The 17,904-nt window shown below is 42.3% G+C and overlaps 1 protein-coding gene across 1 annotated transcript in view; it reads right to left on the bottom strand.

Annotated features, from left to right (window-relative positions):
* The window catches only part of LOC120058431 (radixin), a 67,047-nt gene extending 55,556 nt beyond the window's left edge, over nt 1-11,491 (bottom strand). Inside the window, exons 1-2 of the mRNA XM_039007083.1 lie at nt 11,326-11,491; nt 1,982-2,081 (exon numbers count right to left, since the gene is read on the bottom strand). Coding sequence (XP_038863011.1) covers nt 1,982-1,993 — 12 coding nt within the window. The 5' untranslated portion in view covers nt 1,994-2,081; nt 11,326-11,491. The remainder of the gene's footprint in view (nt 1-1,981; nt 2,082-11,325) is intronic.
* Between the last annotated feature and the right edge of the window lie 6,413 nt (nt 11,492-17,904).

Here is a 17,904-nt window from a genome sequence, read left to right as displayed (position 1 = left end):
GTTTTCGGACTAAATCGAGAAGAAGAAACTCGCGTCACCCCTACAGTTGACCAATCGCCAACGAAGGGGTGTAGACTTCGGCTATCGAACTTCGGCTTGCTTCGTCAAAACATTTTGTGTGCACGAACAGATTAACAAAACCCTTAACAAAGACCAAAACGAACCAAAATATCACAAAATGTCTTCATAATATATGCACAAACTGTTCCAGATGGAGAGACTAGGAGAGGATGAGAATAGAGAGGGAGGACTAGAAGGACATCAAAAGGTATTGAGAAAATAAAGAGCAGGGGAGAGAGACGGTAGACGTGGAGAGTGGAAGATTATGTAGAGCCTACGTTTTTCTATGTGTTTGGGCTAAGGTAAGGTTGAGGGAAAGGGATGGGTGAGTGAACTTCACACCTGATAATTAGATTTAGTGACTTGGATAATTCCCATTATATTAATGAAAACCGGCTTATGAAATATTTAAAGCCTGCCTGTGTGTCCGGCGGGTGGGCGCAGGCATGCTGGTGTGGAGCAGGGAAAGTAGTGAGGCGAACCAGAGGGGCGACATGTGCAAAACGTTTCAGTAAATCAATAATGCATTAAGTCCCACCACGCCCAACACCACAGTCCTACAATGGTGATACATGCTTACAAGCCACACAAATATACAGATGAAGTACACACACAACAAACAAGTACTCACTAACACATACAACCCCCCCCCACCCCCCCAAAAAAAACCTGCAGACACTCGGCCCTCCGTGGAATGAGTTTGACACCTCTAGTTTACAGTGACTGACGGACTATAGAGTGGAGGGTTTACAGTGATTATGTAAACCACAGGGAGACTCTCTGGAGCTCTCCGTCTGTCCGTCCCCAAGCTCTGAGCCTGTTACAGACAAAATAAGCCTGTGTGTGTGTGTGTGTGTGTGTGTGTGTGTGTGTGTGTGTGTGTGTGTGTGTGTGTGTGTGTGTGTGTGTGTGTGTGTGTGTGTGTGTGTGTGTGTGTGTTCGCTCAAAATAAGAGTAAAAGATGCCTTTGTGTTTTCTACAAACAGGTCGGAAGTGGGTAATCAGGACTCTGTGTTTTTGTTTATGTGTTAGGGGGGTGGGGGATACTGTGTGGTTGTCAGTGGAGGCTGCTGAGGGGAGGACGGAGCAAATGGAATGGCATCAAATAGGTGTGTTTGATGTATTTGATACCATTCCACTAATTCCGCTCCTGTCACGTTCCTGACCTATTTCTGTTAGTTTGTTGTATGTGTTAGTTGGTCAGGACGTGAGTTTGGGTGGGTATTCTATGTTTTCTGTTTCTATGTTGGTTTAAGGGTTGCCTGGTATGGCTCTCAATTAGAGGCAGGTGTTTGGCGTTTCCTCTAATTGAGAGTCATATTTAGGTAGGTTGTTTCACAGTGTTCGTTGTGGGTGGTTGTCTCCTGTGTCAGTGTTTGTCGCACCATACGGGACTGTTCGGTTTGTTTGTAAGTTCGGTCTTTTGTGTAGTCATTTTCCTGTTCGTGAGTTCTGCGTTTTATGTAAGTTCGCATGTCCAGGTTTGTCTACTCCGTTTTGTTGTTTTGTTAGTTTATAGTGAAGTTCGTGTTTTTCGTCTTTTCTGTAAATAAATATGTCATCACAACCCGCTGCGCCTTGGTTCAATCACTACTCCTCCTCTTCGGTTGTAGAGGAGGAGGAATACCGTTACAGCTCCAGCTATTACCACAAGTCCGTCCTCCCCAATGAAGCTGCCACCAACCTCCTGCGGTGTATGTGAGTGTTTGTTACAGTCAGGTTACTGTGTCCTAACATGTGGCTGCTTAGTTACTTGCATGGTGTGAAAGATGCTTTGGGACAAAGCCTGTGGTGTTGTGGTGGAAAATACATTGTGAAATTCACAGCACAACCTGAACATTCACGTCTCCTGTGAATATTGTTTTCCCCAATGTGTTTATACATCTATATTGTCATCATTTTTTCCCGACGTGAGTCTCACCGGTTTGGGCATCTTTGTCCTCTCTCCAGCCTTGCCCTTCTGCTGAGAAAATGCAAATAAATCGTCCTCCGTCTCGTTGACTCGCCCTGGGCTCCACTGCCTGTAGGAGAGAGCAGATAAGTTATTATTAACACTATAAATAACAAAGAAGAGTGCAGATCAGTTACCATTAACACAGAGAAAGAAACAAATGTATCTAACATCAATGTCAGTGATAATTGACAGTTCAGGATAACAAAACTCATGTAAAAAAAACATCACATTTGAATTTATTTTGTATTGAGTCAGTTGTAGTGGTTACTACACTTCCCAACGGAAAACATATGCTGGCTCCTGAACAACAACTCCAAACAGTGAAAAGAGAAAATGGGGGGAGGGAGGGGGAGGGCTCAAGCGCCAGCGGTAGGTAGGCCTTGAAGTAGTCCCTGTGGTGACAGAGCCCTGAGATGGCAAAGGCCAGAAATAGGCTCTGCTAATGAAGTAATGAAAGTCAGCCCAGAGAGAGAGCAGAGAGATGTGATAGCAGCCAGCCAGGCAGGCAGGGCTGCAGAACTAAGCAGGAAATGAGGAGCAGGCTTACTGAGGGACGGTAATCTGACTCTATCTTTACCTCTCTCTCTCTCTCCCTAGCAGAGAACAGATATACTGCAGTGTGATAGGGAAGGTAGAGAACCCAAGCTGGGCCTGCCCCACTTACCTGGTACAGAGGAGATAAAAGAGTGGACAGAATCACTAGAGAGTGTGATGGAGGAAGAAGGGGCAGAAGCTCCACATTGCTTCCTAACTTAAACTTTCTCCCTAATTGAGCACAAAGTAAGAAAATAAGGTTATTCTAACTTCTGAGTAAGAATTACCCTTTAGAAGGACACAGGAACTATTTTAGACAAGGTATTGAGTCCAAATAGACATTTCATGCTATTCCTCTACTTTTTAATCTCCCTTTTATCTCCCTCATAATTTATAGGGTGTAGTCAAGTCCCTGGACTCCCTGCGTTTAGTAGGGCACAACGTTGTGGTACGCTGAGATAGAAATATATCAGGCCAGACATGCCTCTCTAACATGTAGAGGAAGCAATCATATCTATCACCCTCCTCAACGTGACACAGGTGCTTAGAGTTCATCCCTAGAGCAGGACTGGTTTCTATATATTCTAGCTATATTAGTCTCTATAAGGACCTCCGGTGGGTCTTTGGGAGAAAGATGACCTATGCTTCCCCCACCCACCTCAGGGCAGCCTTAACCTGTGACTTTGTGAGGTCATTAATTAGCATCCGGTGCCAAACATATGTACTCCCTGTTTACCCCACTCACTTTTAAACCTGCCTGGCAGAGAAAAGCTATAATCCTGTCTGCAGTGTGTCTGTGTTACCTGACCCCTCCATTCACCAAATCCTGAGCGTCACTCTCAAACGGATACAGCTTCCAGGTCACCATTCATGCAGAAAGTAACAGGCTCTGCTCTCCACACACACATTACTCTCTTTCATCTCTCTCCCTTTCTGTCTTTTTCTTTCGCTCTCTGACGCAGTAGCTTTTAACAGGACATGGCTTATAGCTCTCATAAAACTAGTTACAGGAGTCTAAGTAACAAGCCTTTTCCACACCACGAATCCTGTTTCCCTCCTCTCCATTCCCTTGTTCCTCTCGAATTTCATACTTTCACTGCAGTGGTACAAGCGAGTGCAGAAGGGCTGCTGAACACATGGGCCAATGGGTTTGCAGGGTGTGTGTGTGTGTGTGTTTACAGATCTGATGGCCAGATCTCCAGCTGTGGTGTGAGTGATACTACAGAGGGTATACAACAAAGGAGATGTAGAACCCACTACAACAACAAGAAAATGTACTAGGCTCTCCTTATGGGGGCATTACAACTTCCAGATAGTTGGGTGAAAGGCTCACAAGAGTGACACTGTGTACGATTTCTGTCATGACCTCGCCTGATGGTTCCAAAGAAAAGTTCACCCCCCCAAAATATATTACACATCAAACCTTGTTACTTTTGCCAAGCCCATCAAGAAAGACCCTGATTGGCTAACCACTGCTCCATTCACAGCTATTTTTGTCTGTTGGCAAGGATACTCACATACACACACAGTGCTTTTAACAGTGTTTTCAACTTACATATTTAACACACTTTGACATACATTATTACATTGTGCATGTTCATTTACACAGTTATTAGTATTCAACATGTCCTCTTGGTTCACATCTTGCTGCTACGCCACCATGTCTATGTCAGTTATCATTTAGTTCATTTGAATATTCTCTCATCATTGATGTAAGGGCTTAGTTATCTAATGTTGATGCGGCATATTAACCTGTTTTAAGGATACTCCTGAATCAAATCAAAGTGTATTTGTCACGTGCGCCGAATACAACAGGTGTAGACCTTACAGTGAAATGCTTACTTACAGGCTCTAACCAATAGTGCAGAAAAGGTATTAGGTGAACAATAGGTAAGTAAAGAAATAAATCAACAGTAAAAAGACAGGCTATATACAGTAGCGAGGCTATAAAAGTAGCGAGGCTACATACAGACACCGGTTAGTCAGGCTGATTGTGGTAGTATGTACATGTAGATATGGTTAAAGTGATCACTATGATCAATAACAGTTTTTCTTAAGTGTACCTTTAACAGAGCTGAGATTCAAGTGCCTTCACCCTATTGCTTACCCCTATCAAGTTGTTTCAGATCTACAAAAGTGCCTAGGGAGGAGGGTTTACGGTTTCTTCTGGACAAGGCCTAACTGTACTGGCCCAATTAGCACATACCCTAGAGATATCCCTTACTGGGACAGTGGTTAAGGTGTTTGTCATTGGTGCTAGTGGCCTGGGTTTGCGACCCACTTGGGGAATCCCCCTACGCTCACATTCTTAGCAATATATGTTAATGTCATTATTTGGCAACAATTATAACATACCTATCTGAACTCATTAAAATGTGTTTCTCATTAAAAGACGTGAATCGGTAGAATTCTAGATAGAGTTATTTTTGAGATGCTCAGCTATCGTCTTTTTGAAATCCACACCACATATACCAAATGGGTCTCTGATAAGAAATGACATCAGTTCGTCATTGCATTTCCAAAACATGGCCGAGGTAGTAGTGTTGCTTCTGATAGAAACATGGCCGAGGTAGTAGTGTTGCTTCTGATAGAAACATGGACGAGGTAGTAGTGTTGCTTCTGATAGAAACATGGACGAGGTAGTAGTGTTGCTTCTGATAGAAACATGGTCCAGGTAGTAGTGTTGCTTCTGATAGAAACATGGTCCGAGGTAGTAGTGTTGCTTCTGATAGAAACATGGTCCGAGGTAGTAGTGTTGCTTCTGATAGAAACATGGCCGAGGTGGTAGTGTTGCTTCTGATAGAAACATGGCCGAGGTAGTAGTGTTGCTTCTGATAGAAACATGGCCGAGGTACTAGTGTTGCTTCTGATAGAAACATGGCCGAGGTGGTAGTGTTGCTTCTGATAGAAACATGGCCGAGGTAGTAGTGTTGCTTCTGATAGAAACATATCCCGAGGTAGTAGTGTTGCTTCTGATAGAAACATATCCCGATGTAGTAGTGTTGCTTCTGATAGAAACATGGTCCAGGAGGTAGTGTTGCTTCTGATAGAAACATGGTCCAGGTGGTAGTGTTGCTTCTGATAGAAACATGGTCCAGGTGGTAGTGTTGCTTCTGATAGAAACATGGTCCAGGTGGTAGTGTTGCTTCTGATAGAAACATGGTCCTGGTAGTAGTGTTGCTTCTGATAGAAACATGGCCGAGGTGGTAGTGTTGCTTCTGATAGAAACATGGCCGAGGTAGTAGTGTTGCTTCTGATAGAAACATGGCCGAGGTACTAGTGTTGCTTCTGATAGAAACATGGCCCGAGGTAGTAGTGTTGCTTCTGATAGAAACATGGTCGAGGTAGTAGTGTTGCTTCTGATAGAAACATGGTCGAGGTAGTAGTGTTGCTTCTGATAGAAACATGGTCCATTGGGTAGTGTTGCTTCTGATAGAAACATGGTCCAGGTGGTAGTGTTGCTTCTGATAGAAACATGGCCCGAGGTAGTAGTGTTGCTTCTGATAGAAACATGGTCGAGGTAGTAGTGTTGCTTCTGATAGAAACATGGTCGAGGTAGTAGTGTTGCTTCTGATAGAAACATGGTTCAGGTGGTAGTGTTGTTTCTGATAGAAACATGGTCCATTGGGTAGTGTTGCTTCTGATAGAAACATGGTCCAGGAGGAAGTGTTTCTTCTGATAGAAACATGGCCGAGGTAGTAGTGTTGCTTCTGATAGAAATATGGCCCAGGTAGTAGTGTTGCTTCTGATAGAAACATGGCCAAAGGTGGTAGTGTTGCTTCTGATAGAAACATGGTCGAGGTAGTAGTGTTGCTTCTGATAGAAACATGGCCGAGGTAGTAGTGTTGCTTCTGATAGAAACATGGCCCAGGTAGTAGTGTTGCTTATGACAGAAACATACCCAGAACATGGTTGCCATATTCTCAGAAATGTGTATATTTACAGTAGCATGTCTGTACTCCCACATTTGCCATTTAAGCAATGATGATGATATCAGTTATACAAAAACAATAAACAACACAGAGTTCCATCTCCAACTTATAATGTGGAAAAATAGACAAACTGCAAGAGAATCATTTCGGACCAGTATTGGGGGTAATATATTACTGTTATAGTTAGGCTCTGTCCAGAAGGGACCTTTACACCACTGCTATGGAGGGGTTAAGTACTGAAGTATTTTATTTATTTAACCTTTATTTAACTAGGAAAGTCAGTTAAGAACAAATTCTTATTTACGATGACGGCCAACCAAAAGGCAAAAAGCCTCCTGCGAGGACAGGGGCCTGATTAAAATAATTAAAAAATAAATACAATATAAATATAGGACAAAACACACATCACAACAAGAGAGACACAACACTACATAAAGAGAGAGTAAAAAAGTAAAGTAAAAATACATTAAAGTACTACTTAAGTTGTTTTTGGGGTATCTGTACTTTATACTATTTATATTTTTGACAACTTTTTTTTGACAATGCCTGTTACATTTTGAACGCTTAGCAGGACAGGAAAATGGTCCGAATCACACACTTATCAAGAGAACATCCCTGGTCATCCCTACTGCCTCTGATCTGATGGACTCAAACACAAATGCATCGTTTGTAAATTATGTCTGAGTTTAGGAGTGTGCCCCTGGCTATCCGTAAAAAAAATTTTTAAAAGCTGTCTGGTTTGCTTAACATAAGGAATATGAAATTATTTCTACTTTTACTTTTGATACTTAAGTATATTCAAGTAGTATTTTACTGAGTGACTTTCATTTTTACTTTAGTCATTTTCAATTAAGGTACACTATAGTGAAGGGGTGTCCACAAAAGTATGTGGACACCCCTTCAAATTAGTGGATTCGGCTATTTCTGCCACACCCGTTGCTGACAGGTGTATAAAAATCGAGCACAGCCATGCAATCTCCATAGACAAACATTGACAGTAGAATGGCCCGTACTGAAGAGCTCAGTGACTTTCAACGTGGCACATCATACTGTAGGATGCCACTTTTCCAACAAGTCAGTTTGTCAAATATCTGCCCTGGTCAACTGTGCTGTTATTGTGAAGTGGAAACAGCTCAGCCATGAAGTCGTAGGCCACACATGCTCACAGAAAAAGACTGCCGAGTGCTGAAGCGAGTAGCAGGTAAAAATCATCTGTCTTCGGTTGCAACACTCACTACCGAGTTCCAAACTGCCTCTGGAAGCAACATCAGCACAAGAACTGACTTATCTGGAGCTTCATGAAATCGGTTTCTATGGCCGAGCAGCCGCACACAAGACCAAGATCACAGTGTGCAATGCCAAGTGTTGTCTGGAGTGGTGTAAAGCTTGCCGCCATTGGACACCGGAGAAGTGGAAACGCGTTCTCTGGAGTGATGAATCACACTTCACCATCTGGTGGTCCGACGGACTAAACTGGGTTTGGCAGATGCCAGGAGAACGCAACCTGCCCAAATGCATAGTACCCCATATTGTAGTTTCTAGGATCTGAAGTATTTGGTGCCCCGAGAACAGTGTTGCCATGTTCGTTGTTTTCCCGCTAAATTAGGCTCATTTGAAAATGATTTTGCGGGTGAAAATGTAATTGTTGCAGGTTTTTGGGCTATTTCTAAGTTGCACCGTGGCCGTCATGGCATTCCTCTTAAATATAGATTTCACTGTGACCTGTTGCTGAGGCAGGCTGTTGATGAGTGAGTGGTGGGGAGGGCTGGAGGGGTGTGTGTGTGTGTGTGTGTGTGTGTGTGTGTGTGTGTGTGTGTGTGTGTGTGTGTGTGTGTGTGTGTGTGTGTGTGTGTGTGTGTGTGTGTGTGTGTGTGTGTGTGCAGCACGCATGCATGTTGTGACAACTTATTACCAGTTGTCAGTGGCGGATTTAGACATAGGCGACATGGGCAGCCGCCCAGGGCGGCATCTTGCCAGGAGCGGCATGGGGCGCCCGCACAAAAAAAAAATATATATATTCCGAAAGGTGACTTTTGCGTAATCGGTTTTCTATCACTCCTTGTCACGTCAATGATATCATGTCACCGTGTGAGACTGTGGGTCAATTAACCTTGTCGGAGTGGGCTCCCTGATTCTAGTTTGTGAGCTAGGCAGGCTACTGCCTGGGAAGGTCTCCCACTCAGAAGTACGAGATAGGGAGGGAGCGGGGGTAGGTTGACCTCAGGTCTCCCCACTGGAAGCCTGAGATAGGGGGAGAATCTATCAAATAGCACACCTCTAACTTTGTACAGTACTAACGCAATCGGTTGTGCAATTTAGTTTGTGTTTCCTGTTTGAAGTGCAATAGTGTAATAATCAGGTTCTCTTCTTTATAAGTGTTATTCTATTTTTTTAATTTGTGTGATAATTTAGTTTTATTTGTGTGTTTTTTGTTAGCAATAGGGTAATAGTGTAATCATTTATATACTACAATTTGTTTCTATTTGTCTTTGCTTCTTCTTTTTGATATTTATGAGTCTTATTTTTGTATATATATTTATATAGTTTTAAATGTTATGATTATTTATTTGTGTTGTTTCAAATGTCTGAATAAAAATTACAGTTAGTTCAGAATTTGAAGGGGGGGGTTCACCCAGGGAGCCATACAAGCTAGAACAGCCACTGCCAGTTGTATGTAGGCTATTTAGATTGTCATTATGGAGACACCAATTTCCAACTCTTTAAACATAAAACATCAACACATCAAGAAATAATGGAGACAAAGCACTGGAAAAATACTTTGGGCACACTAGAGCATATTAGATGAATTCGGTCGTAGTTGGTTTAAACTGCAGTCTAATGTTTACTGCTTAAAGAAAACGGTATCAAGCGAAGTGCTTATGCATGCTTAGCTCTTGGATCTTGGGGAAATTTGAAATGGAGGTTATGGAACTTTCTCATGTGGCTCTTTTTATTGAGAAAGTCCTCAATGAAACTGACATTAGGCAAAATCTGAGGAATGATACATTTGCCTCTGTTGGTCATCAAGTAGCCAATTAATGTATATGCCATTGTCGGCTACCATTTGATACAATAAATATGATGAAATGACAATATCACTGGAGTCATTGCAATTCAATTTGTGCCACTTGTGTAGCCAATTTAATAAATAGCCTTAAACTTCAGTTTATTGTTGTTGTAGCCTTGTGTTATTATGCAATTATTAATGAACATGTTTAGTTAATTAAATTGGAAATTATCAAAGCTCTATCGCAATTGTTAGAACGCATTAGATTGACGGTAATAGCAGTCAGATTATACTACAGGTAAAACAAATTCTAAAATATAAACACTGGCTGTTGACAAGCATATTCAGTTCATATACATTATTCATATTTAATTCAGTCATTGAAATGACCCCATCCTCAGTAGCCTATTCCAGCAGGCTATTGGGAAACACAAACACTTCTTACCTCTTAATCGCCTCATTATTCATGTTGAATAAATTAGTCAGTTAATTTTAACTAAGCAAGCTGCTAAATTGTTCAATTTTCATCATGCCTACATCTTGTCTAGGCTACTGTAGACTAACTGAAATGAGATGTAGGCCCTGTTTAACCAAGTTTTTCTTGCTCAGAGATTTTGAGATCCTCTGTCCAACTCTCCTGTCGGATGTATCTATAGTTATGCACATGCGCAAAGGGGATTTATTTACAATTATAAACTTGGTTCGAGCCCTGAATGCTGATTGGTTGAAAGACATGGTATATCAGACCATATACCACGGGTATGATTAAACATAACTTTTTACTGTTCTAATTACGTTGGTCACCATTTTATAATAGCAATAAGGTACCCCAGGGGTTTGTGGTATATGGCCAATATACCACTGCTAACAGCTGTATCCAGGCACTCCACGTTGCATCATGCTTAAGAACAGCCCTTAGCCATGCTATATTGGCCATATACCATACCCATTGTGCAAATGATCTGTTGAGGTTAATAAGGGTGAATTATCTTTTATCTTGCCACATATTCAAATGCCTTTGTTACGTCATGTCATAGCTTGCCTAATGTCATAGCTTGCAATAATTATTATTTTGAAACCCAGGTTACTATGATATTCCTTCTTAGTTGTCTCGAAACTCTATGGAAAAGGGGTTTATTGTATAAATATGGCAACGCCTCTCTTGATGTGAAAAAATTCATCGATGCTCTAGTTTTCAGGCCTTTTGGGACGGTTTTGAGTGGTCATTGGGCTAGACATTTGAGCTTAACCTGGCAACCCTGCCTGAGGAGACAAGTGAAATTTGATTGTAGATACTAACACACAAAAAAGCCAAAGAAAAACACTCCACTGGCAAGCTATTTTGAGGACCCTGGTCGCAAGAGTGCAAAAATAAACTGCTGTTACAAATGCTGCATATAATCACTTGCAACAAAGTTGCACACCGTTGTTTCCACTATGCCACAATGGGGAGCATTAAATGTAACGTTTTAAAGTGAATGAAGTTGCCAATTAGCTTAATGTTGATTCACAGTAGCCTAAGGGTGCAACACTAGTCATGAAGCGCTTATCTAATTAGATAACTTTTGAAATGTTTAGCGCTTAAATGGTGTTCTATTGTCGATGGACCACAGTAATGCCCTTGAATAAAACGTGGAACATGATACCAAATGTTTACACAATTACAAAAAAATGGGATTAATACCAATAGGCATATAGAGAGCACGTAGGCTATACTTAGGTAGACAACAAGCCTGCGTAACGACGACAAACAGCCACCGTCGAGCACAGGGCAAATCCTCTTCATTCTGAGCTGTTTAGGAGCCACCAGCGAAGAAATACACCCGATAAAAACTCACCTCAGTAGATGGACTGCGTTCAGAAAATGGTAAACTGCCTCCCCTGGGCCCACAGGGTAGTCTACTTTATATATCCAACGCGACCAAAATAGATCGATTTGTGTACCGTTAGACACTCCGCTGTTTCTCAGCCTCCGTATGCAGTGTGATGTATGAAGCGACTGAGCCAGTTTCACCGCCGGGCAAGAGAGGAGGTGTAGACAGTCAATATGGCCGTCGAACTTTACCGTGCGACGCGAGGCGTGGTTGAGCCGGGGGCATAACGTGTGCCGCGAAATTCAGACACGCTCCCTTCAAACTGAGTTGAGAGAGGAATACACATACACCACCCGATTAGCCACCAATCACCCCATTAACACACATACAACAAAAAAGGTAAATATAACAAAAGAGTCAACTTCAAAATATCTAGCCTATAATAACCTGAAGGTAACCCATAGAAAGATGGACTATAGTACAGCCAATATAAAATATTTCTGAAAAAGTAATTATTTTATACAGGTTAAGTGTTGAGATCAGTATATCATTTCAAGGTAGTGTTGTTTCTATGAATATACTTTTTTCAGGGGCTAAAATGTCATTATCTTTTATATTTTTATTTAAGGTCTAATTAAATATAGCCTTCATTTGTGAGTTACATAATCCACATACTGTAGTTTACAGACTAGACCAGTTCCAGGCATGACATATGACTGACTACCAAGATCTGCTTGTGAGGATGACACTTCAGAAACATAAGACCTACCACTTTATTCACTGACATATTGCTTTCTTCTATGAGTACTGTACTGCATTACCAGCTTATGTGTGAGCAGGAAATTTGACTCAGTGATTATGAACATCCTAATGATGAGAACATATGACTGCAACTTGTTGTGACACCTGTGGTTCCTAAACCTGTCTTCTCTATGGACCTAGGCCAACTCATACTCTTCCAAGAATATAATAAGCCTACATTTCATGCACTTGATCAAACATGTCCCGGTTTACACACACTTTCTTCTCCTACAGCCGTGGCCAAAATTTTTGAGAATGACACAAATATTAAATTCCACAAAGTTTGCTGCTTCAGTGTCTTTAGATATTTTTGTCAGATGTTACTATGGAATACTGAAGTATAATTACAAGCATTTCATAAGTGCCAAAGGCTTTTATTAACAATTACATGAAGTTGATGCAAAGAGTCAATATTTGCAGTGTTCACCCTTCTTTTTCAAGACCTCTGTTATCCGCCCTGGCATGCTGTCAATTAACTTCTGGGCCATTTCCTGACTGATGGCAGCCCATTCTTGCATAATTTTATTTTTTATACCGTTATTTTACCAGGTAAATTGACTGAGAACACATTCTCATTTACAGCAACAACCTGGGGAATAGTTACAGGGGATGAATGAGCCAATTGTAAGCTGGGGATGATTAGGTGACCGTGATGGTATGAGGGACAGCTTGGGAATTTAGCCAGGACACCAGGGTTAACGCCCCTCCTCTTACAATAAGTGCCATGGGATCTTTAATGACCTCAGAGAGTCAGGACACCCGTTTAACATCCCATCCGAAAGACAGCACCCTACACAGGGCAGTGTCAATCACTGCCCTGGGGCATTTTTTAGACCAGAGGAAAGTGTGCCTCCTACTGTCCCTCCAAAACCACTTCCAGCAGCATCTGGTCTCCCATCCAGGGACTGACTAGGACCAACCCTGCTTAGCTTCAGAAGCAAGCCAGCAGTGGGATGCAGGGTGGTATGCTAATCAACACTTGGAGATTGTTAGAATTTGTGGGTTTTTGTTTGTCCATCCTCCTCTTGAGGATTGATCACAAGTTCTCAATGGGATTAAGGTCTGGGGAGTTTCCTGGTCATGGACCCAAAATATCTATGTTTTGTTCCCCGGGCCACTTAGTTATCACTTTTGCCTTATGGCAAGGTGCTCCATCATGCTGGAAAAGGCATTGTTCGTCACCAAACTGTTCCTGGATGGTTGGGAGAAGTTGCTCTCGGAGGATGTGTTGGTACCATTCTTTATTCATGGCTGTGTTCTTAGGTAAAATTGTGAGTGAGCCCACTCCCTTGGCTGAGAAGCAATCCCACACATGAATGGTCTCAGGATGCTTTACTATTGGCATGACACAGGACTGATGGTAGCGCTCACCTTGTCTTCTCCGGACAAGATTTTTTCCAGATGCCCCAAACAATCGGAAAGGGGATTCATCAGAGAAATGACTTTACCCCAGTACTCAGCAGTCCAATCCCTATACTTTTTGCAGAATATATAATCCCTGTACTTTTTGCAGAATATCCTCCAAAAGTCTTCGCCTCACTGTGCGTGCAGATGGACTCACACCTGCCTGCTGCCATTCCTGAGTAAGCTCTGTACTGGTGGTGCCCCAGCTGAATCAACTTTAGGAGACGGTCCTGGCGCTTGCTGGACTTTCTTGGGCGCCCTGAAGCCTTCTTCACAACAATTGAACCACTCTCCTTGAAGTTCTTGATTATCTGATAAATGGTTGATTTAGGTGCAATCTTACTGGCAGCAATATCCTTGCCTGTGAAGCCCTTTTTGTGGAAAGCAATGATGGCGGAACGTGTTTCCTTCCAGGTAACTATGGTTGACAGAGGAAGAACAATGATTCCAAGCATCACCCTCCTTTTGAAGCTTCCAGTCTGTTATTCGAACTCAATCAGCATGACAGAGTGATCTCCAGCCCTGTCCTCATCAACACTCACACCTGTGTTAACGAGAGAATCACTCACATGATGTCAGCTGGTCCTTTTGTGGCAGGGCTGAAATGCAGTGGAAATGTTTTTGGGGGATTCAGTTCATTTGCATGGCAAAGAGGGACTTTGCAATTAATTGCAATTCATCTGATCACTCTTCATAACATTCTGGAGTATATGCAAATTACCATCATACAAACTGAGGCAGCAGACTTTGTGAAAATGTATATTTGTGTCATTCTCAAAACTTTTGGCCATGACTGTAGTCACACATTCTCACATGTAGGCTACACATTCTCATTGTTACTTAGTCAGTCACTGTTCTCTGACTGTCCCTCACACTACCACCACATCGTAACTGCTTCCATTCTGTGTTGATGAGTCATACCTAGCCTACCTACTGATGTGGTTACTTCACACTCCATTACCACAGCCTTATGAGGTGACATTTCTTGATTTGGTTTTATATATTTTAATTTTCTTATTATTTTTGCGCTGTTTGACATCATACTGCATTGCAGTGCTTAATTTGTCAATTGGAAGGTGCTGGAACAAGTGAACCCTGGATGGGGTACCTGGGGGTGTTGCCTGGGGGTGTTGCCTGGGGGCCTCTGAAGTAGTGAATATATTTTAATGATTGAAATGAGAGGCTACTTTGATACTGACAAACTGAGAATCTGAGATCAATAAATCCAATAAATCCATATTCAATCCATCAATAGCCTAGGCGTGTGAACAATGTAAAAAATATATATATCATTGCGTTAATAAAGCTGCATACAAACATGGTCTTTTATTGTATTCTTGAGTAAGGCAGCTCCAAAATGCAGGTGTTTCAGCTTAGCTCAGTGCTTTCTGTGGTGGTGGGGCAAGCCAGCAGAAAATACAGAGCATTGCGCCGTGATTGGCTCAGTGTTCTGTCACTCATGGAGACACTACGTTACCGGTCTTTTGACCAATCAGACCTGCTCTGGAAAAGATCTGATGAGATTGTTCAAAAGACAAATTAGTAGAAAAATATCAGAATTGGGCTGCCTGTGTAAATGCAGCCAGACTAGCTCAGTTTATCGCTTGGCACTAGTCTACTTTTACTTCGCTGTAACTCTGAATACTGACTGTAAAGCCATTATCACCATCTAGTGGGCGAAAGAGTCTCTCTCTCTCTCTCTCTCTCTCTCTCTCTCCTGCAGTTCCTGTTAAAGTCTCTAGGGTGTTTACAGTATTGGGGATGGTGAAGGGGATTATGATCTAACTCTAATCTGTCCCTGAGTTTTGATTATCCCCCCATCCTTACTTCCACCCAGTCTTCTAATTAAACCATTGTCTCCTCCCCTATTCCTCCTTCATCCCTACCATCCCCACCTCCACTCACTCAGTAGGTATAAAGCTGCCCCTAGACACTGATCTCTGGTCAATTTAGCACTTTCCACTAATTAAGGTTGGGATTAGAGGGTAGGCTGATCCTAGATCTGTGCCTAAGGGCAACTTCTATCGGAAGTCTAATGCTAATGCCGAGTCTTACTGTAGCTTATACATTGACCTGAGGGTTCATTGTTAATTTAAACAAAATCAAGGCTGCATGAGAGAGTTTAACAAGTCTATGGTTAAAAATCACTTGACTGTAGCCGGCAGCTACTGTAGCCTATACATTGATACTAGGTCAAGTCTAAACAATGCCTGAACGAACGGTTCCACTTTATTTTACAGAAATAACCAGGTTAAGAAATGCAAAATAATTAATCTACTTAGTAAATGTATCAATTCATCTACTTTATTTTTTAAATTACATTTTAGAGTGCTTGTTGGAGGCAATGATCAGTATTAGAAATAAACCATGGATTAGTAAGTTGTCGAATTAGGTTACCCTGGTGGCAGATCTTCATGTCTTGTCACGATTGCTTTCATACACCCACTTCTTTAGACATGCCCACTACTCCGAGACCAGTCCGGGAAGCAGCTACCTTTACTTTGAAATAGTTAGCATTTTATGAAACGGTCTGTTTGAGATGCAAGTTTGAGGTGGGGTGTTTTTTCTCCAATTTATGCTTTGGCCACAAATACGAGTCAACAACATTATTTGGGTATGAGTTAACAGAATATTAACTTTTATAAGTTATATTTTCACTGGACAGTTAGTTTAAAACAGCAATCGCCATAGTTGTTTCTGAACAACAGCTCAAATTTCCTCAGATCAAGTTTATCTGTAATGAGATGGCCTTGAACACAGCCACAAATGACTGTACATCTAGACGGGTGGTGATTACTGGGTTTAGAATCCCTTATCTTGCCTATAAGGCCATACCAGCTTAGCCAGTTCCTAGAAAGAAGCAGCAGTCCTGAGAATGTCCTGAGGAATGAACCAAAGTGCACTGACATTTCTTTTACATTGAAAGTGCCAGACAAGATGGTGCCAACAGAAAGGGTCGCCCTGTTTCTAGCCAACTTTCAGTATTTTGTTTGTTTTTTTGTTTTATTTCTTACATTATTTACTCGTCTCCAACTCAATCATCAAGTTTGCTGATGAGACAACAGTGATTACCAACAATGACGAGACAGCCTACAGGGAGAAGGTGAGGGCCCTGGTGGAGTGGTGCCAGGAAAATAACCACTCCTACGTCAGCAAAACGAAGGAGCTGATTGTGGACTTCAGGAGACAGCAGAGAGAACACGCCCCATCCACATCGACGGGGCCACAGTAGAGAGGGTGATAAGCTTCAAGTTCCTCGGTGTGCACATCACTGACAACCTGAAATGATCCATCCACACAGACAGTGTGGTAAATAAGGCGCAACAGCGTCTGTCTTGACCCCTAAGGCCCTCACAAACTTCTACAGATGCACCATTGATAGAATCCTGTCAGGCTGTGGGCAATTGCACCGTCCGCAACCGCAGGGCTCTCCAGAGGGTGGTGTGATCAGCCCAACGCATTACTGGGGGCACTGTTAAATAGTCACCACAAGGCGGTGTCTCCAGGCCATCAGACTGTTAAATAGTCACCACAAGCCGGCCACCGCACTGGAACCTACCCTAAACTTAGTCACTGTCACTAGCCGGCTCCCAATTTCTACTCTCCCCTGCATATTAGAGATTGCTGCCCTATGTACATAGTCATTGAACACCGGTCACTTTAATTATGTTTACATACTGTTTTACCAACTTCATATGTATGTACTTTAATCTTGTCAAGGCTCATCCTACACCTCTTCTATTCATATACTGTCCATACTGTCTATACACATCATTATACACTGAGTGTAGAAAACATTATGAACAACTTCCTAATATTGAGTTGCACCCCCATTTTTCCCTCAGAACAGCCTCAATTGGACTCTACAAGGTGTTGAAAGCGATCCACAGGGATACTGGCCCATGTTGACTCCAATGCTTCCCACAGTTGTGTCAAGTTGGCTGGTAGTGGATCTCTACTCCGAATAGCTTGTTCCATCTCATCCCAGAGATGCTCAATTGGATTGAGATCTGGTGACTGGGCAGGCCACTGCAGTAAGCTGAATTGACGTTTGTGGAACCATTCCTGGACAATCCTAGCCTTGTGGCATGGGTATTATCCTGATGAAAAAATATATTTGCAGGTGGATACACTGCTTCCATGAAGGAATGCACCTGATTAGCAACGATGTTCAGATATCCTGTGACATTCAAACATTGATCCACTTTTATCAAGGGGCCCAATGTGCGCCATGAAAACTCACCCCACACCTTCACCACCACCGGCCTGCAATTTTGACACACGGCATGATGGATGCATGTACTCATGTGGTTTTCTCCATACCCTAGGTATTTGGGCACCAATGTTGTACTCGACTGTCAGTTGAATAACTGTGCCCGTCTGTTGCGCTGCACAATT

This window comes from Salvelinus namaycush, chromosome 13 (assembly GCF_016432855.1).
Source record: "Salvelinus namaycush isolate Seneca chromosome 13, SaNama_1.0, whole genome shotgun sequence".
Classification (NCBI taxonomy): Eukaryota; Metazoa; Chordata; class Actinopteri; order Salmoniformes; family Salmonidae; genus Salvelinus; species Salvelinus namaycush.
This window is presented reverse-complemented; position numbering and strand designations above follow the sequence as displayed.